The 26,782-nt window shown below is 38.9% G+C and overlaps 2 protein-coding genes across 2 annotated transcripts; both read left to right on the top strand.

The window, feature by feature from the left end:
* The first annotated feature begins 181 nt into the window (after positions 1-181).
* On the top strand, positions 182-1,843 carry LOC134846676 (uncharacterized). The gene has a single exon (XM_063864062.1). It carries the CDS (start codon positions 182-184, stop codon positions 1,841-1,843), a length of 1,662 nt encoding a protein of 553 aa, XP_063720132.1.
* Positions 1,844-9,857: 8,014 nt separating this feature from the next.
* On the top strand, positions 9,858-26,757 carry LOC134846675 (glutamate receptor 3-like). The gene is made up of 9 exons (XM_063864061.1): positions 9,858-10,134; positions 17,085-17,237; positions 17,597-17,872; positions 18,150-18,400; positions 18,690-18,893; positions 19,148-20,407; positions 20,757-21,041; positions 23,861-23,998; positions 25,976-26,757. The coding sequence occupies exons 1-9, from the start codon at positions 9,858-9,860 to the stop codon at positions 26,216-26,218; spliced, it is 3,087 nt and encodes a 1,028-aa protein (XP_063720131.1). The 3' UTR covers positions 26,219-26,757.
* Positions 26,758-26,782: the final 25 nt, after the last annotated feature.

The following is a 26,782-nucleotide window of genomic DNA, read 5'->3' as shown; positions in this document are numbered from 1 at the left end:
AGTTTTCGGTTGGACAGATGCCACGATTGTACTTTGTTGGTTCAACGAGACCCCAAACGTCTGTAACACTTTTGTTCGCAACCGAGTGCATGAAGTACAGGAGGTTTTGAAACCAGTCAACTGGCGACATGTACGAAGTGAGGAAAACCCAGCGGATGCTGCAACTCGTGGACTCGAAGCAATGACGCTGAAAAACTCTTCACTGTGGTGGCATGGACCGAGCTGGCTCTCCGAACTTCGGATTCCAGACCAACCAAAGCTAACAAAAGTTGGTTCTGAAAGAAAGAAAAACGCAGTTGTCAACAGCTGCCAATTGGTCAAGCCTTCTTTGGACGCACTATTAGATCTGGAAAAATTCAGCAGTCTAGAGAAGTGCATTCGTGTACTGTGCTATGTTGCCTTTTTTGCACATCGAAACCAGAAGCACCCAGAAGATGGCAGTTACGTTCATCCAACTTCTTTGACGAATAGACGCAACGCCCTTCTGAAGCTAATACGAAACGAACAAACTAAGTTCTTCAGTGATGAACTAAGGGCATTGAATGCTGGCGAATCAGTTGCGAAGAAAAGCCATCTTCTGCGACTATACCCCCTCGTTGATGACGGACTCATCAAGGTGGGCGGGAGACTGAGTCAGAACCAAACTCTCGCAGATGATCAGCGCAACCAAATCGTGATACCCAAGAAAAGTCGACTGGCCAAACTCATCCTGCAGGACATTCATCTGAAGTATTTTCATGCTCCCGCAAATACGATCCTTGCTGAACTTCGACGACATTTCTGGATTGTGGACGCGCAATCAGCAATTCGTCACCTCATACGAAACTGTGTGAAGTGCCAACGATTCAACGCACGATCAAATCCACCATTGATGGGAGACCTACCCAAAGAACGAATAACGCCTTCGCCTCCATTCACTCACACTGGCGTGGACTTTGCTGGTCCTTTTGTGACACTGAATGGCAAACAGCTGTCAAAGTCATATTTGGCTTTGTTTGTTTGCTTCACAACAAAGGCCATACATTTGGAGCTAACATCGGGTTTGTCCTCCCAGTCTTGTACTGCTGCCTTGAGACGATTTTGTGCTAGACGTGGTGCTCCAGCAAGGATGTACTCAGACAATGGACTGAACTTTGTTGGAACCAAAAATGAACTAAGGCAACTGCAAATGAACCTAACCAAGAAGTTCGGAACACAATCAATGCCAAGTGCCGCAGATGAGATTGGAATCACTTGGACAATGATTCCACCAGGAGCTCCTCACTTTGGTGGACTTTGGGAATCGGGCGTGAAACTTGCGAAATCACATCTGCGAAGAGTCATGGGGAACAATGTTTTGACATACGAGGAACTTTCTACTCTACTATGCGACATTGAAGCAATCCTCAACTCCCGACCACTCCTCCCGATTTCGACCGACGTTCTGGACCTACGAACCCTAACACCAGCTATGATGGTGACAGGGAAAGAAATGCAGTACCTGCCAATACCAGTGCCCCCACTGACGACAAGTACACTCCAGCCCTTTGAAACTCATCCAGCCAAACGCTGGGCACATATGCAGAAACTCATTGGAGTTTTCTGGAAGCGATGGAGCAAGGAGTACTTGTCTTCTCTGCAGCCACGGAAGAAGTGGACTTCAAAACAACGAAATTTTGAAGTTGGTGATGTTGTGCTCCTGATGGACGAAAACCAACCCCCCTTACAATGGCCATTAGCTCGGGTTGTGGAAGTCTACCTTGGGAGAGACAGCCAATGTCGATCAGCTAAGGTCAGAACCGCGAGAGGCTGCTACGTCCGGCCTTGCATAAAACTAAGGAAACTCCCTGTCAGTGTTGAATGAACTTGGCTCATTCAAGGTGGGCGGCAATGTTGCTTGCAACGAGCAACTTAGTGGAAAGAAAAATGGAATGAAAATTAATAACCGCCAAAAAACTGATTTAAACCAACAAAGATTGTTTCAAATGTTTGATTTAATCTACGCGGGATTAATCCCTCTTTTATGTAATGTACTTTTATATCGAATTATCCAAATTTTCAAAACAGCTTGTAAAATTGATCCACATTAAGAAGCAGCAGTTGGGTGAGCCTTGTGACTCTGGTTTAGACAGATAGAGACCGGATCAAGGCTCATTGCACAAACTCAACGAGTAAAAAAATTGCGAATATTGCGATACAACGTTTTAGAGTTCTTGTATTGTAATGCTAGCATTGAATACTCGCTGCAGGCACACGCCAAAAACCCATTGAAGTTATATTGACATTTGCAAGACTTTTCTTCTTAAATAAAAGATGTTAAACTTCATTGTCTTGGTATGCACAATGAAGCAGGTATAAGCTGTTCCCCTCCCTCTGATAATTCATATCTTCGTTGAATCAAAGTTAAAGTAAAATCTCAGCTACGTCAAGCTGAGTTGGTCCGCTATTGAAAAGTTTTAGGCTTCGGCGAGAAACCAGCTTTGGTTGGTTCTCTTTATTTTTTCAAACTTAATTTTTTTTTGAAGTTTTTGGGGTTGTGCGTTTTTGACCTCTTTACGCAATCCTAAGAATATTGCTAGTTTGGCCTATTTGGAATTAGTAACGGGAGTTATGGGCTCTTTTTCCTTTTCCCCCCACCTGAAAAATTTTTCTAGAGAAGTTTTGTTCACTTTATCCGAATGTTACAAAAATTTGCATGCAAACTCATTAGGCAAACATTTTTGGTCTTCATAATTAAACTTGTAAAACCCCTCGTTACACCATAAAATTGACGCTTATGTGAGGTGGGGGGGGGAAAGGAAAAAGAGCCGAGTTATGTTGGGTGCATATAACACGCATAAGCGGATTTTTAAAATCCTTCCAAAATAAATTGAGGGCAGCAGTTCAACCTTATTAAAACTCTGAAAGACGCTAAGGTCAAAAACACTAGACCCGACGCAAAGGACGAATCAATCTCCCTCATATGGCTTCCTCCCTACAGTGTTAGATTTAGGGGGTGGGCGGTGCGGGCGGACGCTTCCTTTTCAGGGATTCGACTCCCTGCTGACCCTTTGAACTATTTTAAGATGCCCATTTTTGGCCCCGACTGACCTTAAAAATTTTTCTAAAGGCGCCTTTGGCGGCAACCTATACTTATTTTGATGTGGGAGCGCGCGCCGAAAAAACCCGATTTTTTGGTCGAAATTTTCCAAGAAAAGCATAAAAACGCCTTTTGTGGCCTGTTTTTTTTTCACAAATTTGCCTGCGACGCAGAGAATTTTGTCAAGTTAGGGTCTCTATAGTATTTTGGGAGAGCTCAAAAATCACTTTGGTCGGCCGAAAAAAAAGATCGATAAAATTTTCAAATTTTTTTGAAAATCCGCCCCATCCCCTCGAAAAATTCCTAGAGCCGCCCCTCCCTAGAAAATAAATGCCATCCCTATAAGGAACAAAATAAATGGTTAAGCATATGTGAGTTTCTCGCCTTGAGGTAATTCCCCATTGTGCTAAAAGGAAGAACTAGTTTATAAGATCCTAAGATCCGACGCTAAATCTTTTGTATTTACTTAGCGTCGGGGGTGTAAAAAGAAGACAAAAAATTTTTCAATATTTTCATTCTCTTAGTTTATCAATTTCTTTTCTTTTGCAGAACGTTTTGTTTTCAGGTTTAAAGGGCAAATAGAACACTCTTTGCTCTGATCTGATATAAGAGCAGTCTTGTTTTAACTTCATGCTGTTGTTCCACTTAGCTTAGCTGAACAAGGTTTGATTGATTTACAACTTTTGATACACCGAACCGGCGGATGAAAAACAAATTGCTTACAATTAAATTTGCATCAGACTGCTTTTAAAAATTATATCATGACTGGTAGAAAATTTCTAACTTTCTAATGGACAAAATTCAACTGAAGTTGTGCTTTCAGTCTCTTGGTTACTCATTTTAAAGGACTATTGGGACAATTCTTACTTAGGCTCTTTTTCCTTTTCCCCCCACCTCACCCGAGCTTCAATATATTAGTGTAACGAGTGGTTTTACGAGGTTGAGTATGAAGACCAAATATGTTTGTCGTGGCCTTATTAGTCTGTACGTAAACTTTCATAACAATCGAACAATGTGGTCAACAAATTTACATGTAAAAATTTGCAGGTGGGGGGGGGGGGGGGGGGGGAAAGGAAAAAGAGCCCTTACTTATAGTTCAAATCAATTTTAGGCTCTTTTTCCTTTACCCCCCCCACCTGCAATTTTTTACATGTAAGTTTGTTGACGATGTCCGATTGTTATGAAAATTTACATACAGACTAATAAGGCCTCGACAAACATATTTGGTCTTCATACTCAACCTCGTAAAACCACTCGTTACACTAATATATTGAAGCTCGTGTGAGGTGGGGAGGGGAGGAGGAGGAAAAAGAGCTCAATTTTACATAGCCGTTAGTAAATTATCTGAGCTTTCCTCTAAAAATCTATCAAAATTCAAATTCTTCATATTTTGTCCAGTTTTCAAAATGACAGCTTTTTTATGGTCATATGAATTTGTCATTTTTCAGGAATCTCTTTCATGAGCAAGTACAAAAACTTTTGTTAAAACGCGGAAAAACTAGATGTTTTAAGTCCCATGTTGCTACTTGTTGTAGAATCCTGGCGTTAATTGACTCAAATTTATGCGCTAAAACATCGGTTCTATTTAAACAGTACACTAGCACTTGGATTTTTGATTTGTTCTTGATTGAGTTGATTAGACACTCACACTTTGTGCAGTCGCGTCTGGTTTGTATCCGTCTGCACATTCGGCCACCAGTTGCTCCAGTAGATCCATTGTAGAATTTAGAACCGTACTACCCCCTGCCGAGCCATTATTGCTTCCATTAAAAGTAGAATTGTTTCCATTGAATGCACTGCTGGTTGTTACTTTAGAGGATGCCTTGCTCTGGGTTACCGTGCTGCTGGGCCTACTCATTTCTCGTTGTATGTTTTTATTTTATTCTTTTATTTTTTAACCAAAAAATTTGTAATTTAATGCAACCGGTCGTAAATAAATAGGCTCTTTTTCCTTTTCCCCCACCTGCAATTTTTTATAAATAAAATTACTGTTTGCATTGTCCGATTGTCATGGAAATTGACATGCAAATAAACTAGGCCATGACAAACATATTTGGTCTCCATAATTAACCTTGTAAAACCACTTGTTAGATCATAAAATTGATACTCATGTGAGTTGGGGGGAAAAGGAAAAGAGCCATATATATATAAATTAAATGATAAGCTGGATATAAATATCTAAATCAATCTGTTAAATGGCTAAAAAGAAAAAAGTTTTAACAATTTTTCTCCAGCTGCATTTTTATTTGCTTAATTTCTGTTCAGATAGGCCATTGGTTACAAAACTTGGTATATGAGGTAGTTACCTTCCAAAAACAAGCACATTTGATCTTCATCCCGGCTTTTTTTCCTTCCGACACCCCCCCCCCAATCACACACGCGTCAATTTTATGGTGTAACGAGTGGTTTTAAAAGGTTGATTATGAAGAATAAATTTATTTTTCATGGCCTAGTTGTCTGCATGTCAACTTTCATAACAATCGGACAAAGTGAACAGTAATTTTAATTGTAAGAATTTGCAGGTGGGGGAGGAGAAAAAAGAGCCTTCATTCGTTAAGTACACAATTCCGAATCGAGTAACAAACGAACGGAATCGCTGACCATTTCATTGGACAAGGGTTGAGAGGTTCCCGCATCGAGCGCCAATGGATTTTAATCGATCATTTTGAATTTGCGAGAGAAAATTTATCCATAATTATCTGTCGACCTTTTTTAGGTCGCCCAAATTGATTTTCCGAGCGCTCCTAGAACACTGTAAAAACCATATTTTGTGTTTTTTGGCGCCCGCCGACCTTCAAAATTGGTATATTTTGGTGCAGAAGTCGCTTTTAGAAGTTTTTAAGGTTTGTCATAGTGATTAAATTAGTTCACTTATCGTTTAGTTTATGTTTATTATAACATCTGTCAATCAGCTAACTCTACACCGGTGCTAGACACAGTTGACAGGTACTAACCTTCGGAGCGTTTGCCACCTTTGGTAATCTCCTATTTCAGTTTTTGCTTATGATCTTATTAGAAAACAGTTATTCCTTAACATTGGAATTTAACCTTCCGAAACTATCGTTTCCAGCAAATCAAGGTGGGGGAAAAATCCATTAAGCATTACGTCTTTTTGGGCATCTAAATGCGCGGAGCCACCAATGCTGTGGGAATTCTGGCTGAACCGCTTCCAGTGGGGGATGGTAGCAAAACACTCCTTAAATCCGAAAAATTTCTATTTCGCCAGTAATCTTACAGAGGCACAAATCGCGGCCTTAGCACCGGAGGTGGATGGGAAACCACGATTGGAGTCAAAACAGACGTTGATATCAAACTTATATCTGTGACCCGAAGAAAAAGGACAAGACGAGTTCCATAAAAGAAGGCCACATTTGGATCCATGTGTTATCCAACACATGGAGAAGGCCACATTATCCAAGGGTGTTGGATGCGATGGAAGGAGAATTCAAGAAAGAAAGGAATGAGACGTACGAGGTATTCCAGCTACTATCTCGCAAACAACGTATCGGTGAGTCTTTGGAGCAGTTCCAGTCCATCCTTAGCGGCTTAGCAGCCCGGTGTTTGTTTGGAACGCTTGAGTCCAGAATACTCAGAGATGTTTTTGTTGTAAAAATGACAAACAGGGAAGCCCAAAACGATTTATGCCGCGCAAAAAAAACACCAGAAGAGGCATACCGTATAGCACTGTCATACGAAAGGGGAGACAAATATGCGAAAGCATATGAGTCGACATCCGGAGCCGCCGGCGGAGCAGGTGCACCGATGGCAGAAGCGCGTCAAATAGAAACAGAATCCATGGGCGTAATTTGTGGGGGATATCGGAATAGCCGAGGGCGCAGACGAGGACAGATCCAAGGAAAAGGACAACTCCGAGGAGGGGAAAATGCAGGTGAACCTAAGTGCTACAATTGCGATAAACCCGGTTTCACTAAAGATCATATGAACAAATGTGCCGCAAAAAGAGCAACTTGTTATTTTTGCAAGAAGCTTGGCCATTTTGAATGGACCTGCCGAGCCAAGCGTAATAACCGAAGGCGTCAATCAATCGGGATAATTCAGGGGCAGAAAGATCATTACCAGTACGATCAGGCAGACATGGACGAAAAAATATGTCTCAACAAGAAAGAAAGTTCGGTGGGATGGGTTAATACCCCGCCTCCAAAACACTAGCATTCTTGGGACTCGCACAGTTCGGGGGATTATTTAGTTATGTCAATTAAATCGAGAAAAAAGACAGAATTGAGGGTCGCAGGTGCCAAACTACCGATTGCAAAAAATGGAAAGAGAACAAGCGTATGAATTGACAGCGGGTCGCCAATATCTATCTTTACAATTGGGGAGCTAAGGAGGACATTGGGCACCAACGGAGTACATCTAAGCCAATTAGCACCGGAGGATCAAGATTTTTGAGATCACAATAACAACCCGCTGAGCTTATTCGGGACAATGACCGTACAATTGATATCAAACGGTTGGAAGACGGTAGCAAACATCAAAGTGATTGGAGGAAACCGCCCATCAATAATTAATCGAGATCTGATGGCTGATTTGGGGCTACAGCTAGTTCAAAAGGCACCTGGGGAGCTTGTGATGGAGATTCATGGAGAGCACGCCGAGGGAGAAAACGCCGGGGGAGAAAACAATCTGGACTAATGGCAGGACTACTTTAGTAAGCAGTTTTCTCAACTTTGTACACGGGTCGATAAAATCTGACATTATAAGGTACAAGCTGAAATTTTTAAAACTCTCGTACCAATCCAACAAAAGGGTAAGCGTGTACCAATAACGTTGCAAGAAAAAGTAGACCGGCAAATAGACAAACTATTACAACAAGGGCAGATAGAAAAACTTGTTGACTATTCGGACCGATATTTCGTCTCTCCAAGAGTGATTACGGTATGAAAGATGGTTCCGTGAACTAAGCACTGGAGGCCTGGGAATTAAACAAGCAAGTCCACAAAAACAAATATCAGATGCCGAATATTGAGGAATTAATGGACACGGTCGGCCAAGCGATTAGCGAAAAGAAAGCTCGGAGTATTTACTTTTCTACGATGGATTTAACTTACGCATACGGCCAACTACCCTTTTAATCCGGAAACTAGCGTAGAATGTAGTTTTTCATTAGCTGGGGGAAGATCGCAGGAACGTATCGATTTCAAACGGGGTTTTACGGCCTAACATCTATGCCGGCGGAATTCCTAAGAGTGATGGATTCCATATTGTCAAAATTTCCACAGGCACATGCCTTCATTGACGATATTTAAGGTGAACACTGTACTGTCTATACCTTTGGCATTTCCAAGAGAAACTTTTCCGGCAGTAGACCCGAAAAACTTCGTAATGTCAATAGTACCCAGAAATTGTAAAATAGTACAAAAGAACACTGCCCTTCCAGAATTCAGGTGTTCTGGAGTACCCAGAAATTCCAGAACACCTGAAATTTATCGAATCACAATACACATCAGACTTACAACTACAAGCAATTTACGAAATGGTGAAAGCAGAGCACCCGGAGATACAACAAAAGGTGCACAATATGAATCGTTATTACTCACAATTTGTCGATGATTTCCACGTTCGCGATAAAGTTCTATGGATGGGCGATAAATTAGTAATACCGAATATCCTACACAAGGCCATAAACAACAGACTGCACTGCTACTATCACGGAAAATCGAATTTGTTCACGGCAGCTAAAGACGCCTGGTTCCCTTATATTCATAGAAACATTGTGGCGATGGCAGAGAATTGTAGAGAGTGAACTGCAGCTGGTAAGAACCTTAAAACTATGTGTAGTAAAGGAGATTTAGGAACCATTCCAGAACCAAAAGAACCAAATGAGTTGTTGCAATTAGATTCTTAGGAGCTAATTAATTATTTGAAGGAATCTAAGAAGTATGTCAATGTAACGTCGATCAATTCTCGCGCTGGCCATCGGCAATGGTTTGCGGAAACAACCGATCGGATGAAATTTTGAAATTTTTTATAGCTTACATAAACAATCGCGGTGTACCAAGGAAAATTCATGTGGATTAAGGTACTAACTTTATGTCGAAAGACCTCAAAGCATTTTGCAACAGCGAGGGAATCAAAATAATACAATCCCCAGTCAAAGATCATCGCGCTACACGATGTGTTGAACGAACAATTGGCAGTTTAAAAACTCGATCTCAACTTAGGCGTAAGAAGAAAAAAACGGTACCCTTGGAGAAGATGCTCCAAAAGGCTCTAGGAGCGTTACGACTCCCAAATAACGTCACCGTCAAAATAACTCAATTCGAAGCTCATCACGGTCGGGAGGCCAATACAGTTTTAAGAAACCTAACAAAGAAGCCCTCCGGGTCAGATCGGATTCCGAGTACGGGAACAAAAGGCGCAAACATCCTCTCCTCTTGACTGACCAGCAGATCCTGAATCAGGAAAATGAGCCATCGGCAAGAGTCGCGGCTGATACAATCGAGACTGCAGGGCCATCAGTTTCCTTCTTTCAGCGGACCGGAGATAAAAAGAGGAAAAGGTATAGATTACTCAAACATGAATTTATCGCGGAAAGCTAACACACGTTAACAATGAATAATGGTCAACTACTTAGGAATTCCGGGCATGCCATCAAGAAATCTCCCGCAACATCAAAAAATGTCAAAAAAATGTTCCAAAACCTCCTACGCCACAGGATTTGCGGAAAAAATTGGCCGCCAAAGGCACCAATTACGCAGTCCCACAGGGACGACAAATTCAGCCGGAAAACGAGACGGAATCGGACAAAGAAGACCCCCAACCATTAAAAACGCGGCGAATGGCGTCGGGGAAACTACCGGTGCTGACCATATCCCCGGCAGATCGGGGGAATTCCGAGAGAGAAATGCAAGTGCAAGTAGCAGAATCGGGAGAAATAGCTAGCGCAGCGGAAGTTAGGGGTGAAAACACTGAACGAGGCGGAAAACGGACTACGCAGAACGAGGCAAAGAAGCGAGTTTCTAAAGGAGCGGAGACGGCTTTAAAAGAAAATTTGGCGACGGGACGATCGAATGTAGCGTTTGGGGAGGAAGTTGCACCAATGGTGCAATCTACGAGTGCATTTTTGGAAAAAAAATACAGCTGAACGGCGAAACGGGAAAAGGAAAAGCGTTTGGTATCATATTCAAGCCAAGATTCAAGTAGCAGTATAGAGTCTACAGCGTCACATAGGAGTGGAAGGAAACGCACTGCGGTCACTAAGATGGGGGGAGTCATGATCGACCAGATATCGAAGGGAGGGAAGAAAAATTAAAAAAAAAACAAAAAGCAAAGCCGAGGAAGTCTAGGGAGAGGGCTGACTGGATCAATCGAAACTCAAATTTTTTTTATTATTTATTCTTCTAGTGAGACTAGGACATTCGGAGTAATTCAATTCCCGTTCATAAAGTTTGAACATTTTGAGTACTTTAAATTTTCATTACTGAGTCATTAAATTTCGTTTCATTTATCATTTAACATGCTGAGACTTTAAATTTCCATTATAAACCTTCTGAGTAATTAACTATCAATCATTGTACTTGTACAATTTCTTTTCATAACGGGGGAATGTCATAAAGAGTAAATTAGTTCACATATTGTTTAGTTTATGTTCATTATAACATCTGTCAATCAACCAACTCTGCAGCGGTGCTAGACACAGTTGACAGGTACTAACCTTCGGAGCGTTTACCACCTTTGGTAATCTCCTATTTCAGTTGTCGCTTATGATCTTATTAGAAAACAGTTATTAATTAACATTGGAGTTTAACCTCCCGAAACTATCGTTTCCAACAGGGTGGTCAGCCAAAAATGGATATTATAAAACAATACTAAAGGGGGTCCCTTTTATAGGTGTGGGGTCGAAACAGAAAACGTCCACCCCGCCACCAACCCCACCCTACATCCGCATTTGTTTTGTAATCCCTAACAGATGGAAAATTTAGACCACAAAACCTTTTATATTGCCAGTATAATAGATTACTGTTGAAAAATCTATTATAATCTATGATAATTCATTTTTTCTGGCGTTGATATCGATTATTTTGTCAAGATAATTAATTATCACTGATGATTTTTGAACCAAAAATCCATTATAATCCAAGTTATTTGATTATCATCCCTTTATTTTCAGGGCTCTTTTTTATTTTCGCCCCACCTGCAAAATTTTACAAATAAAAACTTTGTTCTGATTATTCAATTGTTATGAAAATTGCATACGGACTAAATAGGTCAGGGCAAACATGTTTGATTACCATAACTAACCTTGTAAAATCACTCGTTACACCATAAAATTGATGATTGTGTAAGGTGAGGGAGAAAAGAAAAAAGCGGCCCTTTTTACAACTAATTATGATTCTTTTGTAGAAATTTTAAATTTTTTTCAAAAATTCCATGCCTCGTCTTTAGCAGTTATAACAAGCAAACAGAAACTAAGTTCAACCTATCATATCCCCATGTTTACCCCGAAAAACCCCGACCCCCTCTCCAACAGTTTACAGTTTACCCCCACCCCCATCCCAACGCTTTTACCAATGAACGGGGAGGAGTTACTCAACGTAAGCTCAACCTCTTTAACCACAAATTTTTTTACCATCACCCCCCTCCCTCCCAATTTTTAACCCAATATTCAGTAAACTGAAGGCGGTGGCAAAATGAGGAGGAAGGAAAATGGGAGGAGGGTTGCTAAAAGAGGTGATGGAGTTTACGTTGAGTCACCCCGCCCCCATCATTCATCAAGTTTCCTCCTCTCCCTCCCCCATTCAACCATTAACCCAGTGGGGGGGGGGGGGGTTATTGGTGGAAGGGGGTTATTTAATGGTTGAATGGGGGGGGGGGGTGGGGCAGGAAACAAAGGGTGAGGAAGCAAGGGGGAGAAGTGACTCAAAGCAAACTCATCATCTCTTTGGCGATTTTCTACTATCGTGATAATAAAGCAATCAATTAATTAAATGTTAAACTGCCAAATTGAAAAAATTGGAGAAAATTTAGTGAAAAGAAGTGAACAACAAAAGTTTATGAAACGTAATGAGTAGCAACTGCCTAGAATCTTTTTCTCTTAACCCCCACCTCACATAAGCATCAATTTTATGGTGTAACCACTTGTTTTACAAGGCTAAATGTGAAAACCAAATATGTTTGTCATGGCCTAATTAGTCTGCATGGCATTTTTCATGGCAATCGGACAAAGTTAACAGCAACTTCAAACATAAAAATTTGCAGGTGGGGGGAAAAGGAAAAAGAGCCGCCAATTTTCGTAATAATCTGACAATTTGAAGGTATGAACTAAGTTCATTAATAACCTCTCAAAAAATCCATTATAATCGATTATAATCGACTATAAGGAATTAAATATATTGTTATAAGAAATATTTGGATTATAATTCGTTTTTGGTGGGTTTTATTCGATTAAATTGATATAAAAAATAAGATTTTAATTAGTTTTAATGGATAATAATTGATTAATTTGTGATTTTATAGATACTGAATGTAAAATGACAAAATAATCGATTATGGCCCACGGGTGCTCGGTGCGGGTTGTTATCATAAACAGGATAAGTTGCCAAGAAACTATTTTGAGAAAAGAGATGACAGTTGTGAACTGTTGGTTCCTGGTGATGATTTTAGTGTCAAGACGATTACGAAACACAAAATCAGTTTAAACATCGTAACCGTATTAAATTCACACCCGTATTTTGAAGTTTTTAAAAGTCTTAAAGCCCACCAATTTTCGTTAACTAGTATTTTATTTTGCTAAATATTGCACGTGAAGCTTTGAATTGATGAATTAGTTTAGGAGATTTCAGTTGAGCTATTAGTAATTAAGTTCGTTAAAAATCGTTTTAAAAACTTAAGTTCGTTTCATTGAAAATAGTTTGGCACACGCTTCTTGAAAGATCCATTTTAAATTTAATTTGCCCTTTCAAAAAGAACCAAACGTCTGCTGTGGCGTTTCTTGCAACCAAATAACCATAAAGTTTGTGAATTTTGCACCAAGCCCCTGAAAATTTTATTGAAAGCCCCTACACATGATCATAGAGTGGTATGAAATAATTAGATTACAATTTTACCCTGCAGCAGGAAATTGCAAATTAATTGTGACGAAAGAGTTTTCTTGTAAAATTAATGCAAGTCCAGCTCACTTTCATTACTATAAAATCACCAGGGAGTAAAATGAGCGTGGGTTTATACTTGGGCACTTACTACTTATAACCTAATAACCACGCCTTGTTGTTCTCTGGAGTTAAGTTTTTTCTGTTCCTGGAAGAAAAATTCAAAAGAAGTCATGCTACTTAGATCCCTGTTAAATGTATAACCTTAAAAGGTCCGTTTAAATGTATAACCTTAAAAATGGTGATCAAAATATCTAAGTCTAGATAAAGACATCAATACCAAGATGAAATTTCCAACCAAAATACATTAGCCAAAAACAGTAGGCTCTTAATATTTTGAGCTCTTTTTGAGTCTTTCACCCCTGTTTTTATAAACAAAATGAATTAACAAACAAAAAGTAGAGGGGGAGTGGAAAATAAATGGGGACTGGAATTTTTCTTCTGTTCTCATGCGCAAGATCAAAAAATGATAGCAGCCGACAATATAATAATTGAGTCGCTTCCAAAAGGCCCAAATAATTGATATTTGAATGCAAAACTGAGGACGCGTCAGGGCGAAAAATGTCCAGTTATTGCGGACCGCAACGAAAAAAAAACTAACATTGTAATCAATAATAAACCATTTTTATACATTATTTGTAATGGTTCAGTTGTATCTAATCAAATCATGCACTAAATTGGATAATATAGGGTTTTTCAGAATAAACAATATACTTTGCTTCTATAGAAAAACCCCAGAGGTTGTATGAAATCGAATAAAATTCAGAAAAATACGTTTGCAAATATTTTTTTTCAAAAATGGCTATTGTTTGAAAAAGTGCCTAGAATTGTGTTAAAAAATCATGAACTCGGTGAATGAATGTAAGATTTTGCACCTACGATTTTCTCATAAAATCATGAAATTGGTAATCTAAATCAGAGTTCGGGGCTAAAATGCTATAAAATTGCGAAGCCCGTCAGGAAACAAAAAAATGGGTTCAAATTTAAACGGTAAAATTATGAAATTGATCAAAAAAAATTGAGCGCAAAAATTGTTCAAAAAATCATTAAATTGCCTATAAAAATCAAAATTAGAGCACCAATTGATTTTATGACACATTGAAGTCTCGAAAACAAAAGCAACCTAAACTTTTTTTCTATTTAAAAGTTTTAACGATGAAGTTGTTATTGCGTCTAGAATTTTAAAAAATAACTAAGCAAAAATATTTGTTTCAATTATAAAACTCTCTGAACAAATCATAAACGTTATGTCAAAAAAATTTCCAAAATCACTTTCACTTTCAAAATTGTATTTTTTGAAAGTTTCAGCAGAAACAATTCTAAACCACATCAAAGTAGAAAAAAAACAAGGGCGGCATTCAGTGAACCGAAGTTTCAAAAAAATACAAAATTAGCAAACCAAATTAATCAAAGCTTAAATTCATAACCGAAATGAAGATTTTCAGAACTGATTTTTCTAGAACTAAAACCCTAATTTTGAAACTGCAAGGCTTAGTTAGTTTTTTTGTTCTTTCGAAGTTAGTTTTTTCAAAATTTTTTTTCGAAGTTAGTTTTTTTCCAAATGTTTTCAAAAATTAGATTATTTTGAAATTTTTTAAAGACCTAAACTTTTTTTCGAGTAATAATTGTCATGCGGTACTAATTTCAATCCCAACTTTTATGTTAATACGTCATGAGCATTGAACACACTATCATTGAACCTAAACAATTTCAAATTTAAATTTGTTTGAATTAATCTAAATTGGCTTTTAAGAACGTGAATCACGTTCAAAAATCGATTTGATTGATTTGCATTTAAGTTTTTTATACTCCTATACTCAAATACTCTAAAGAATACTTGCAGATTTGATTAAATCCTCATACAAACTGTAATGTTGATTTTTTTCTACCAAAAATTGGCTATTAAAAACCTGGGTCATGTTTAAAAATTGATTTGATTGTATAAGCTTGCATTTATTGCGAATAAATACTGGACTTAAAATATATACATTATTTTATAGATTTGATATAGTCTACATATAATCTGTAAACAATCTATTTAATCTTAGATCCCAAATTTTCAAAACTAAAATTTAACACGAAACTCACAATTTCAAAACTCAAAACTTTCAAAGCTGAAAACTCAAAACAAAGCTGTAAAGATGCTAGTCAATGTTCATCTGAGTCTTTAAAGAACGCTTACAGCGGGTTGAAATCTGTTCAATTGTTAAATAAAATCGTTTTCTGCTGTAAATAAGAACTAAAGAGGGTCATTATCCGGACTTTTAAAGAAAGTACTGAAAATTTAGGCCTTTTTTATCCTGTTTTTATCGGTTTTTATTCAAAAAGTTTTCAAGTTTGTAATTAATCATTTTTGGCTATTTTTTTTAAACCAGAGCTCAATTTTTTACATGTGGGATTTTCTGGGGGTTTGAAAAATGTTAATTCGGCCAAACTGGGAGAGCTTACACGAAATCTTTAGCGTTCTTACAGCATGTGCAAGCGGCGGATTAAAACATTTTCTGGTCTTATTAAAGTTCACGAGACGCTGAAAACTCCCCGTGCAGTTCGCAAAATGAAATCGTATGTGAGTGTAAGTGTGTGTGTGTGTGTGTGACTGCATGTGGGGATGGGGGTAGAGTTGATGAAATGAAGAACAAATTTTTCGCCAAAAAAGTGATCGAAGTGTCGACTAAAACTCGCCAAGTAAAAATAATCCTTCAAGCACTGACAGATTGTGGAAAGCAGCGACATGTAAAGGAATTCTCTTCAATGGCCGTAACAAGTTTGTCTCAGGATTTCATAGACAAAAATAGCTTGTTGTTTCGACTTTCGTAACGAAAGTAACGGAATATTTGTGCTCGGGTGGTTTTTTTTCTTCAGACAAATTTCGACTTTTCAACAAGCCATTTTGACGGATTTTTTCATCATTCAAAAAGTATTGTTGTCCTGAGCTTCCATTCGAAAAGATATTTCACCTGTGATTAATTTTTGTAAAGTTATGGGGGTTTAAAGATTGCCAATTTGGCCAATTCGAGACAATTAACGCGCGATATTTTTTGCGCTATCAACGCGTAAGCGGAGATTTAATCCATCTTTAAATCGTTCCAAATGGTTGAAAAAAGCTTATTTGCCATAATTGATTTGTTACTAGGAGCAAAATGTATCACTTTGCACTTTATATGGCGTGTGGGGGGATGGTTTTCTCAACAAAACCTCAAATTAAAAAAAAAATTGTTCTTCTTTTTTTCTTTCATTAATCGTTCCGACAAAAATCGAACATATTTAAAGAATTGCCTCTAGAATACAGGAACATACAGACTCAAATTTGTGCGCCTATACAAAGAACAGTTTGGGCTCGTAATGATGAATTTTTTCATGTTATTACTGCTCCATCCATAGACCTTAAAAAGCAGTCTGAACATTCAGGGCTTCGCCCTGATACAAGCAGTTTTGTTGGTATTTTTTGCAGGGATCATTTGGTTGTGGAATAATCCACTGACAAAAGTCTCTAAAACACGCAAAATATGTGCCGTGTTTTAAGATCGAGCTTGACGTCACAATGCTATATCTATTTGACTGCGTCTTACAATTTTTCGACTTTATCTGCAGATCTTGGATTTTTTTGCTCACATTTTTTTTAGATCAAACAAGTTGATTTTTCGAGCTCTCGCAAAACCTATAAACACACCTAAAACCAATCCTAGTTTCAACCAAGTTTTGAATTTTTGGTCGGTCATTTTTGGTTTCGAGAATCTGTTTGACCTCTTCGCTCGGCCCGGAGTACTGTTTTCGAGTACGGAATTTGGGTCAAAAATTGTCCGTGTGTTTGAAAATTTTTGCAGCCTTAAAATAGTATATGTATAAATATTGGTGTTATGAGCAAAACAAAACATTATTTTTTGAAGTAAGTACAGCTAAAATTTCATTTGTTGCAGCGGCCTTCTTTGGCACAGATGACGTATCAATCCACTCAGCGCGTCTGTTCAACCTCAGCCGGAAGATACAGGCAGTGCCCGGCAGATTCCCTTCCACACCCTACAAGGTCCAGCACAAAACAGCCAATGACTCATTCATGCTCGCAGACGACCGTGAGTCAAATCATAGATTTAGAATTTAAAATAAATATATTGCCTTTATTATTGACTTGGCGATGATTTTGTTGTCTGACCATTAAGAGTTATTATATTCTTTTTTGAGATCAAGTTAACATCCTAAAAATCCATCCACCCCAGCGTTTAATTCGTATTAAATTTGCTAAGCGCTGCATGTGCCGCTTGGGGGGGGGGGGGGTGGATGTTAACTTTTTTGTTTTAGTTTTTAATTTGCATCAACCCTATTAATTGGTACCAAACGATTCTAAATCTGAATACTGGTGCCAAACCCTAATCGTAGACAAAACTTGAGAAGTTTCTGGGGAATTATCCTATGGTTATTTAATTCTTTCTAGTTTGCCGTGCCTTCAAATTCGGCATCAGTTCCGTCTTCTCCTCTGTGCGAGACGACGACACCACAATACAGGCACTGGACTCATTCACGCGTGCATTCGACGTACCACATGTCACTCTGGCTTCCAAGAACTTCGTGCCCAAACTGTTCCAGATGACGGGAAGGGGTCAAACTGGGAATACGTTCCAGTTGATGCCGCATATTGAGAAGGCTGTGTTTGATTACATGTATTTCAATAACTGGACAAGCGCTGTTGTGTTCTACGACGACGACATTGGTAAATTAGAAAAAAAGCGAAAGTTGATGAAAAGAATGTCAGATAGCATAGATTGTTTTTGGAACAGCTGAAATTTTTGGCATTTCAATTTTCCGCACTCAAGCACTGAACTTATTGGCTGAAAAGTTGCAGACGCTGACGATCACAAACTTCAATGGTCATAGCTTTTTCAAGAACAACATACCATTTTCATGTTTCTTAACGTTTTACTTAATTAATTCATAAAAAATGGTTAAGAGGTGTTCAAAAAAAGAGACAACATTTGGTTTTCTTCCAGTGAACGACAACTTCAGACATGCTTCGACTCTGTTCATGCGGCAGGAGATGGCGATGGAGGTGAAACACGTGACCTCTCTCAGGTCAGCGAAGAGGTACTTGTCAGACTACCAACAGGCAGGCAGGAATGAGGAGACTAGTGGGGCCAACTTCCTCCTGCTGACGTCACCTGACACCACTTATCTCATTGTGAAGCTGGCAGAGGAGTTGCAGATGTTGAACAGATTTAACAACTATCTCATTGCAGACACGGTGAGTCATCGTTCCTGAGTCACTCGAAGAGCGAAAGGTCAAGGTCCGCGATCATTGTTTCATATAACATATAGCGTAAGACAAAAAACATGAGCTCTGCGAAAAAGTTTCAGCGCGTTAGCTTTTTATACTGTTCAAACTTGTAATCAAAAACTTGCATTACAAATGTCATTTTCAAAGCCAATTGTTCGAACTTATCAGAATTTTAAGAGATATAAAATTGGAAACTTGTCAGAATCAAAACTTTATTGTATGGAACTTAATTCATGAATGTCAGGATATCATTTAGAGAGTGTCATGTGGGAATATGCACTTTATGATCACTGGTCAACTGAATGTATTCTGCTTCCGCCACCTTATGCCCAAAGAGTCCCAGATCCAGTTCGCCAAACTCAAGGCCGAAATGATCAAACTGATGGGAACGTCTTCGGCTAAACGCACAGACCCAGATGAACCGACGAAAGATGATAACGATGGAATTCTTCTCACTGATGTTAGTTTTATTCAAGAAAATTTTCAGTTAGATCAGGACTTGAAAAACTCGGAAAATTCGCTCTCATTAAAAAAACTTAAAAACTCGCCAGCATCCTTGCAAAACTTTTAAATCCCTCATGAGAAAAAGTAATTCACTGGTTTATTGATTATACATATATTGGGCGCAGCTATGCAGTTAAGGTTTATCAACCTTATTGAAGGTGAATTTTATTTTCTTTCACCGGTTATAACCCAATGAATTTTTTTATTTAGTATGAGCTTGCACTTCTTGCCGACTTCCACTTAATATTCTACAAAATATACGCAAATCCCATAGTCTCTGAAGCCCTAGAAAAGTTCAGCCCGAGGTCGCGAAGGTTCCGAACACCTCCCTACGGTCAAAGTAAGCCCTGCCTGGACCTCGAAATTAGTCCACTAGCTGGGTGGATAATTGCAGACCAATTGAAAAAGTTAAAAATGGCAGGATTCTCTGGAAATATTGAATTCGACTCAGCTTCTGGTTTGAGGAAAAATTTCGGACTCGACATTGTCCAAGCGAACGCGGCGACTAAAACATTGATGACAATCGGCTACTGGAATGACAGTACGGGTTTCAAGGTTATCGAAAAAGAGGCAGAGGAAGAACCTTCGAAGACGCAAATTAAGAACTCAGTTATAAGAGTCGTCACCATCGTAACAGAACCATTCACTATGTTCAAACAGGGAGTCAGTACTGAAAATCGGAATGGCACGGAAAATTTCGAAGGTTTTTGTATCGACATGCTAATAGAAATAGCTAAAGAGACTAATATGACTTTTGAACTGCATCTTGTTCACGATGGAAAATACGGCGAGGAGTTGAGAAACGGGTCCTGGAACGGAATGATTGGAGAGTTGATGAGAGGTCAAGCTGACATCGCGATTGCACCATTGACAATATCTTCGGAACGACAACGCGTCGTGGACTTTACCAAGCCATATATGGACGTCGGTGTGAGCATCATGATGAGAATCCAAGAAAAAGAGAAAAATATGTTCTCGTTTTTGATTCCACTCCAAACAGATATCTGGATGTGTATAATTCTGTCTTACATTTCGGTCAGTGTAGTTTACTTTGTCGTGAGCCGAATCAGTTTACGAGCCTGGCTAAGACCCGAGGAGCGAGCGAATCAAGACGAAGACTTCAAATACACTTTGTCGAACTGTTTTTTCTTAACCCTAGGAGCTGTTTTGCAACGAGGTGAAGATATGTGTACAAAAGAAAGCCCTGTTTCTTCACGTATTGTTGGGGGAGGGTGGTGGTTTTTCACGCTGATTATAATCAGCAGCTATACAGCTAACTTGGCAGCATTTCTGACAGTTGACCGGATGAAGACTCCGGTTAATGGAGCGGACGACTTGGCGGCTCAGACCGCGATTGAGTATGGTACCCTGGATTCGGGGTCGAGTAAGTCTTTCTTCAAGACGTCTCAGATTGGATCGTATCAGAGAATGTATAAATTCATGGAAGATCGTGACACCTTCAAGCCATCAGTGAGCTTACAGCTTTTTAAATTGTAACCAAGCTATGCAATTTCTACTTTGGTTTTCAACAAGGTTTAAAGGAAACAACTGTTTTTTTTCTCTTCGGATGTCCATCGCATCCGTTAAACGCAATATAGAATGCCTTATGAATAAATTCATCGTATGCTTAATTCATGCAAAAAAAAAATCAGTTAAAACATGGCCATAAGCAGAAATTCTTTTTGATCCATTCCATCGAGTTAACGTATCCAAACTAAAAAACTTCGAGCATGGTATGAAGTTCTAAGAAAAGGTTTAAGATAGCGGCTTTTGGTCAACCCGGGTTATCAATTGACGTGAAAAAAGACAAAAATTCCAGGTGCAAGATGGAGTTGATGCGGTGCGCGAGAACCAGAACTACGCATTCCTGCTGGAGTCCACGATGAACGAGTACCACAACCAACAACTGCCCTGCAACACACGCCAGATAGGCAACAACCTCAACTCCAAGAACTACGGCATCGCCACCCCCTCTGGCTCTGTGCTGCTGAACCAGTTGACGGTGGCTATTTTGGTGCTGATGGAGAGGGGGTTCATTTCGGAGAGGAAGAACTACTGGTGGTATGAGAAGGGGGCCTGTCAGTTCAAGAGGAACGCCGCATCGGTGAGTTGAACAAAATTTTGAAACTCAGGAAATGTTATGTCACGAACTCTTTCCTCTCGCAAGAAATGTACATCATTTTTTCACAATTTAATCTCATTGAACCTGTAGAATTGGTGATTCTACTGTATTTCAAGCGATAGTAACCTGAGCGTAAGATTGATTCGTCATTAAATTAAGTAGTACAGCAAACAAAGGGTAAAGTTCGAAACAGTTGAATCTTCGAAAATATAGTCCCTCTTACGGCAGAAAACTCAGGTGAAGTAAGATTTGCAAACCCCCCCAAACGGGAACTACAGCGGCTAGGTTTATGAAACTCATAGGACGGATACTAGAGATGATTTGACCCGGGCGTGCAAAAATCCATAACCATCAGATCCCCCGGCCCCAAGTGATAACGGTTCCCGGAAGTGCAAATGGCCCTATCAGAACACGGTAACTAGCGGTCGGAATGGAACCAAAATATAGTATGTTCTACACCTAGTTGAGGGAAGCTTAAGTTCAGAAAACCAGATCCCTTTGACCCGTACTTCCGGTTTTATGCCCTATGCAAATAGACCCCACCCGACTTCCGGGAGTCGTTTCTCGGACCCCACTGAACGCAGGAAGCTAAAACTTTATGATAGCATAGGTAGTGGCAAGATACATCTTGTGTTATAATTTGAACCAAATCCAGCGGTTGAACCGGAAGTTATTAGCACTTTGGAAAACCACCCCTTAGAACGGGAAGTAGGCAATTTACGCAAAAAAATGAGCGAGTGCATATCGATTTTATGGCGGCATCAGATACTACAACTCATCCCCGAAAAAAGAACCCCTGTGATTGAAACCCCTCCGGCGACTCCTTCCGGTGTTAATGGCCTTTTCCCGGGAAAAGTGATAATGGACCTTAGAAATGAGATAACTTGGGAAGTTTTAACGGGATACGGATGAAACTTGGCAGTTAGGACCCCCATGAGATTTTGAACCCAAAAATGGAAGTTAAACCACGGGTGACCCCGGGTTGACCTCAAATTGACCTTTGGGCGCTTAGGACCAAATTGCATGGAAAGCCCCAATAATAACACCAGAAAGTGGCGTATTTCCCAGCCCAACCCCTGGAAATGAGAATGGGTCACCTTGCTAAAAATTGGGGGAAAACTTATTTATTGGGAACTAGAGCAGAAGCTGATAGAGATATAGCTATTTTATTGCAACTTCGGAGTAGAGGATATAATTTAAAGTGGACTTGGTAAACATTGGGTTCAGTTTAGCTGGGCGAGTGATCTATTAATAGAAGTTCAATCAGGGTAAAAGAAAAGTAGTACCAGACGAAATTGGTAGTAATAGAAGCATAGCATAAGAGTTAAGTTTCTTAAATAGTATGAATGGACGGGGATTTTACTTGGCTTCCCGGAGGTGACTTTCTGGTTTGATTTGACCCTTAGTAGACGAACTACGTTCCCCTGATAGCTAGAAGATCGGAATTGGAATAAAGTACAGATAGAAAGTTTAGATGCCTGAAATTGGTTAGTTACCCATGAAAAGGGCCTCCCCCTACCCTTGGGAGGTCGGAACGTTAACGGGATAATTAAAATAAAGACCTTGGGTATAAAGACTGAGTAAACATGGCTTGGTTTGGAGGTTGTGTTGAACTCGAGAGCTGAAGTTCACCGAGTTCAGGAATTGGTTGATTAGAATCGTATGACATTTGTTTGCTTGGTCAAATTGTGACAGCTACCGCATACCGGGTATCTAATAAGCGTGAAAAGATTGATAAAAAAACGAAATTGGCATGTGGCAGAAGTGACAGGGGAGGGATATAGCCTTAAAACATGTGCGGTCGGGTTATTTAGGCGGATGTCAGGACTGATAGGGAATGGCGTGACTTAACTAAAACTAAGTGTAAAGAAAGATAAGGAATTGGAGGGTATCGGAGAGCCTTTCAGAGTCAGAACAGTTGTTAGTTACGATTAAGAGTACTTAGTTCTCAATCAGAGAAGAGATCAATTGATACTGAGAGAGTATAGTTGGTTCTCCGTTAGTTAGATAGAACAATTATTGCTAGTTAGTCAGGTATTTGGTTTCGGAGTAAGAGACCAGTAGATAGGTAGTTCTCATAAGAGATTCTCTAGAGAGAGAGAGAGAGAGAGAGATTAGTTAGTGTTAGTGGAGTTAGTTGGAAGTTAATATCAAATGGGCAATTTGGCCGTTAAATCGCGGACACTTTTCTTTGACTTAATTATCAGATTATATCCTGGCCACTCAGAGCCTTCTTAAGTTGGACATATAATCATCTAAACTAATTAATCATTGGAAATTCTTGCGATTGTATCGAGTAGACGAGACAAGACAGCCGAAGAGCAATACACAGAGGGGCAAGCAACATAATACAATACAGAATAGTTGCCACCGAAATAACCCTTTCGGGATTGTAGATAGTAGTGGATCTCGGTCGCCCCACTGAATTCACTGCCTAAGGGACGACTTTGCGGTGTCGTTAGGAAAGAGAGAACGAACCTAGAGAAGAAATCCCCTTTATCTACAGAACCTATCTAAATTGATGTTGTCTCATTTCAATGGAAACGAGATAAAAATTTTTCTAAAACTTCAGGTAAACTTCATCTAAAATCACGAAACTAATTTTAAATATGAACTTCAGCTCAAAAGATAATTTTCTGGTAGTAGGATTTCAGTTTCAATTCAAAAGTTCCTTAAGTTTTAATCAGAAAACTAGCCATCAATCTCAATTAGGAATAACTGCAACCAATCGTTGCTACAAAAGAAAAACCTAATGATTGTTTTCTAAAAACTACTGTGATTCTGACGTCTTTTTTGTGTAGAGTGAGAATGCGAATGCACTGGAGATAGGAGACGTGTGGGGAGTGTTCTACATTCTGATTGGTGGATCTCTGTTCGGATTCTGCGTATGTGTAGTCGAGTTCGTAGTCGTGTCCATTCACCAGTCCAGGAGACTCAAGGTAAAGTCAGTTTATTCATTAAATCTGTTGCTGTTATTTTTGTATGTTTCCGCCCTGCATCCAACTTTAAAAATTTACGACTTCTCCAAACAATAAAACACGGTGTGATTGAAGAAATGCAGCCCTCAATAATTGGTATGATTATTTTTATTAGTATTATTATTATTATCAATAATATTATTGTTCCGACTTTCGATACGAAAGTAACGGAATATTTGTGCTCGGGGTGGGTTTCGAAAGATTTTGTTGTCTTGAGCTTGAATTTGAAAAGATATTTTACCTGTGATCTTTTTTCATACAGTTACGGGGGTTTAAAGATTGCCATTTTGACAATTAACGCGACAATTAACGATTGACAATTAACGCGCGATATATTTCGCGCTACTGACGCGAAAGCGGAGAGTCAATCCGTGTTAGAAATAGTTCCAAATTGGTTGAAAGAAGCTGATTTGCCATAATTGATTTGTTACAAGGAGCGAAATCTATCCTTTTGTACAAATTTTTAATTTATTTTACTTCATTTAGTTTTTAATGTTATTACTGCTCCATAAACATTAAAAGGCGGTCGGAAAATTAAGGTCTTCGCCCTGATACGAGCAGCATTGTTATTATTATGATTATTATTATGATTACTATTGTGCTCGGGGTGGGTTTTTTTTCTTCAGACAGTTTTCGAGTTTTTAACTAGCCATTTTTGACGGATTTTTTAAAAAAAATATCATTCGAAAGGGTATTGTTGTCCTGAGCTCAATTTTGAAAGGATATTTCACCTGTGAACATTTTTCTTAAAGTTACGGGGATTTAAAGATTGGCATTTTGGCCAATTTGGGACAATTAACGCGCGATATATTTCGCGCTATTAACGCGAAAGCGGAGAGTTAATCCGTGTTAGAAATCGGTCCAAATTGGTTGAAAATAGCTTATTTGCCATAAATGATTTGTTACAAGGAGCGAATGTATCTTTTGTACTTTATATGGTGTGTGGGGATGATTTTCATAAAAAATTTCAAATTTTAGGAAAATTTTTTTTTCATTTTGTTTTGTTTCATTTAATTTTTCCATGTTATTACTGCTCCATAGACCTTAAGAGGCAGTCGGAACAATCAGGGCCTCGCCTTGATACGAGCAGTCCTGTTATTATCGTTATTATTATTATGACTATTATGACTATTTTTATCTTTATTATGATTATTATAATCATTATTATGATTATTATAATCATTATTATGATTATCATTATTATTGTGATTATGATTATTTTTATGATCAGTAGCAGATTTAGGGCGGGGGGGGGGGCGGACGCCTTCCCCCCTACTCTCAGGGATTCGACCCCCATCGACCGAAAGGGTCCCCCTTTTGTACTTTTTTGAGATATCCATTTTTGACTGACTGACCTTTGGCGCCAATGTATACTAATTTTGAGAAGGGAGCGCGCGCCGAAAAAACGCGATTTTTTTGGTCAATATTTTCGAAAAAATGCCTAAAAACACCTTTTTTGCCCTGTTTTTCAAAACTTTGCCTGTGGCGCTGAAATTTAGACCAAAACAGGGTCTTTTTAATGCTTTGGGAGAGCTCAGAAAATGAATGTGGTCGACCTAAAAATAGGTCGACAAAATTTTCAAAGTATTTTTGAAAATCCGCCCCTCCCAATCGAGAAGTTCCTGGATACGCGCCTGAAAACACCAGAAAATTGATTACATTTTCAATTGGACTATTTCTGGAGAAATGATTACTTGCTAATTCAAAAATTATGTAAAACTCATGCTTGCAAGATTTTGGAGAAAATCTGCCAAAGAATACGTTCTTAAGAATTTAGAAGGCTTTATTTCGTTAAGAAAAGTCGCAGTTTTATGGCTCACTTTTCAGTTCAAATTTGACATTGGTACGAAATACACACAAAGATTTTTGATGTTAAAGATTGCAAACAGCTGAACTGGAATGGGAAGGGATGTTGAGTGCTCGATTTACTGCATTTAGATTCAATTGACCACTGTTATGCGTGAGAACTTTGTGCACTGTGCACGCTCCATGGTCTGTTCACTGCCAGAACCCGATCTTCCATCACCCCCCGACTCCCTTCCCCCCATTTATCCAATGCCCTCCTACAACCCAGCTTCCATCGACGCTCTGAACCGAAGCCTATATACGAATACGAATGTCGTCACAGAAGAGGATTTGAGTTTGCTCGACTTAGATAAATCACAGTTTTTGCAAATTTGAGTTTTAAGTATACGATTTCGACGCATCCGCTATCACGGAACTTATCATCCAAGTTATGTTAATTATTAATTTTATATCCAGTTGCGATTAGCATGTATTCTATTCGTAAATTTTTTTCCAATTATTTATGATGAATTCATAAAGAGATAGATTATGACAGGAATAACTCAAGACTAATAACATTTGCTAAAAAGGGCGATTGGCCTAGTTCGGAAAATTTTTGCAAACAAAAAGATTGTTTTCAGGCTAAAATGTGTTTATCAAAAATATGTCTTGCCTGAGTATCAATCTCTTGATTTTCTCTGAGGCGATTTCGACTTGCCAAAAAATATTTGACTCAAAAGTCAACTGAGCAGCTATTCGCTGATAATTTGTTCACCATGATCAAATATATGGGCAAAAATTTCGTGACAAACCTAATTGCTAGTATTTTTCGAAGTTGCAGATTGGCGCTTGCAAAACGCTTTTTCATTACAACTAAAATGAGGCAATCTAAGAAAAAGCAAGGCACTAACATTGTTTTAGAATATCATTTTCAGGAATACGTGATCGAATTTAAATTCA

The sequence above is a fragment of the Symsagittifera roscoffensis genome, chromosome 5 (assembly GCF_963678635.1).
Source record: "Symsagittifera roscoffensis chromosome 5, txSymRosc1.1, whole genome shotgun sequence".
In the NCBI taxonomy this organism is placed as follows: Eukaryota; Metazoa; Xenacoelomorpha; order Acoela; family Convolutidae; genus Symsagittifera; species Symsagittifera roscoffensis.
Note: the sequence above shows the minus strand (reverse complement) of the source record. Positions and strands in the feature narration are given on the sequence as shown.

Bases quoted from the DNA above. Each gene is read 5' to 3' on its own strand.
- LOC134846676 (XM_063864062.1), top strand. From the start codon at position 182: ATGACGCTGAAAAACTCTTCACTGTGGTGGCATGGACCGAGCTGGCTC.
- LOC134846675 (XM_063864061.1), top strand. From the start codon at position 9,858: ATGGCGTCGGGGAAACTACCGGTGCTGACCATATCCCCGGCAGATCGG. The intron at 17,873-18,149 runs GTAAATTAGAAA...GTTTTCTTCCAG, and splicing joins GTTCTACGACGACGACATTG to TGAACGACAACTTCAGACAT. The intron at 21,042-23,860 runs GTGAGTTGAACA...TTTTTTGTGTAG, and splicing joins TCAAGAGGAACGCCGCATCG to AGTGAGAATGCGAATGCACT.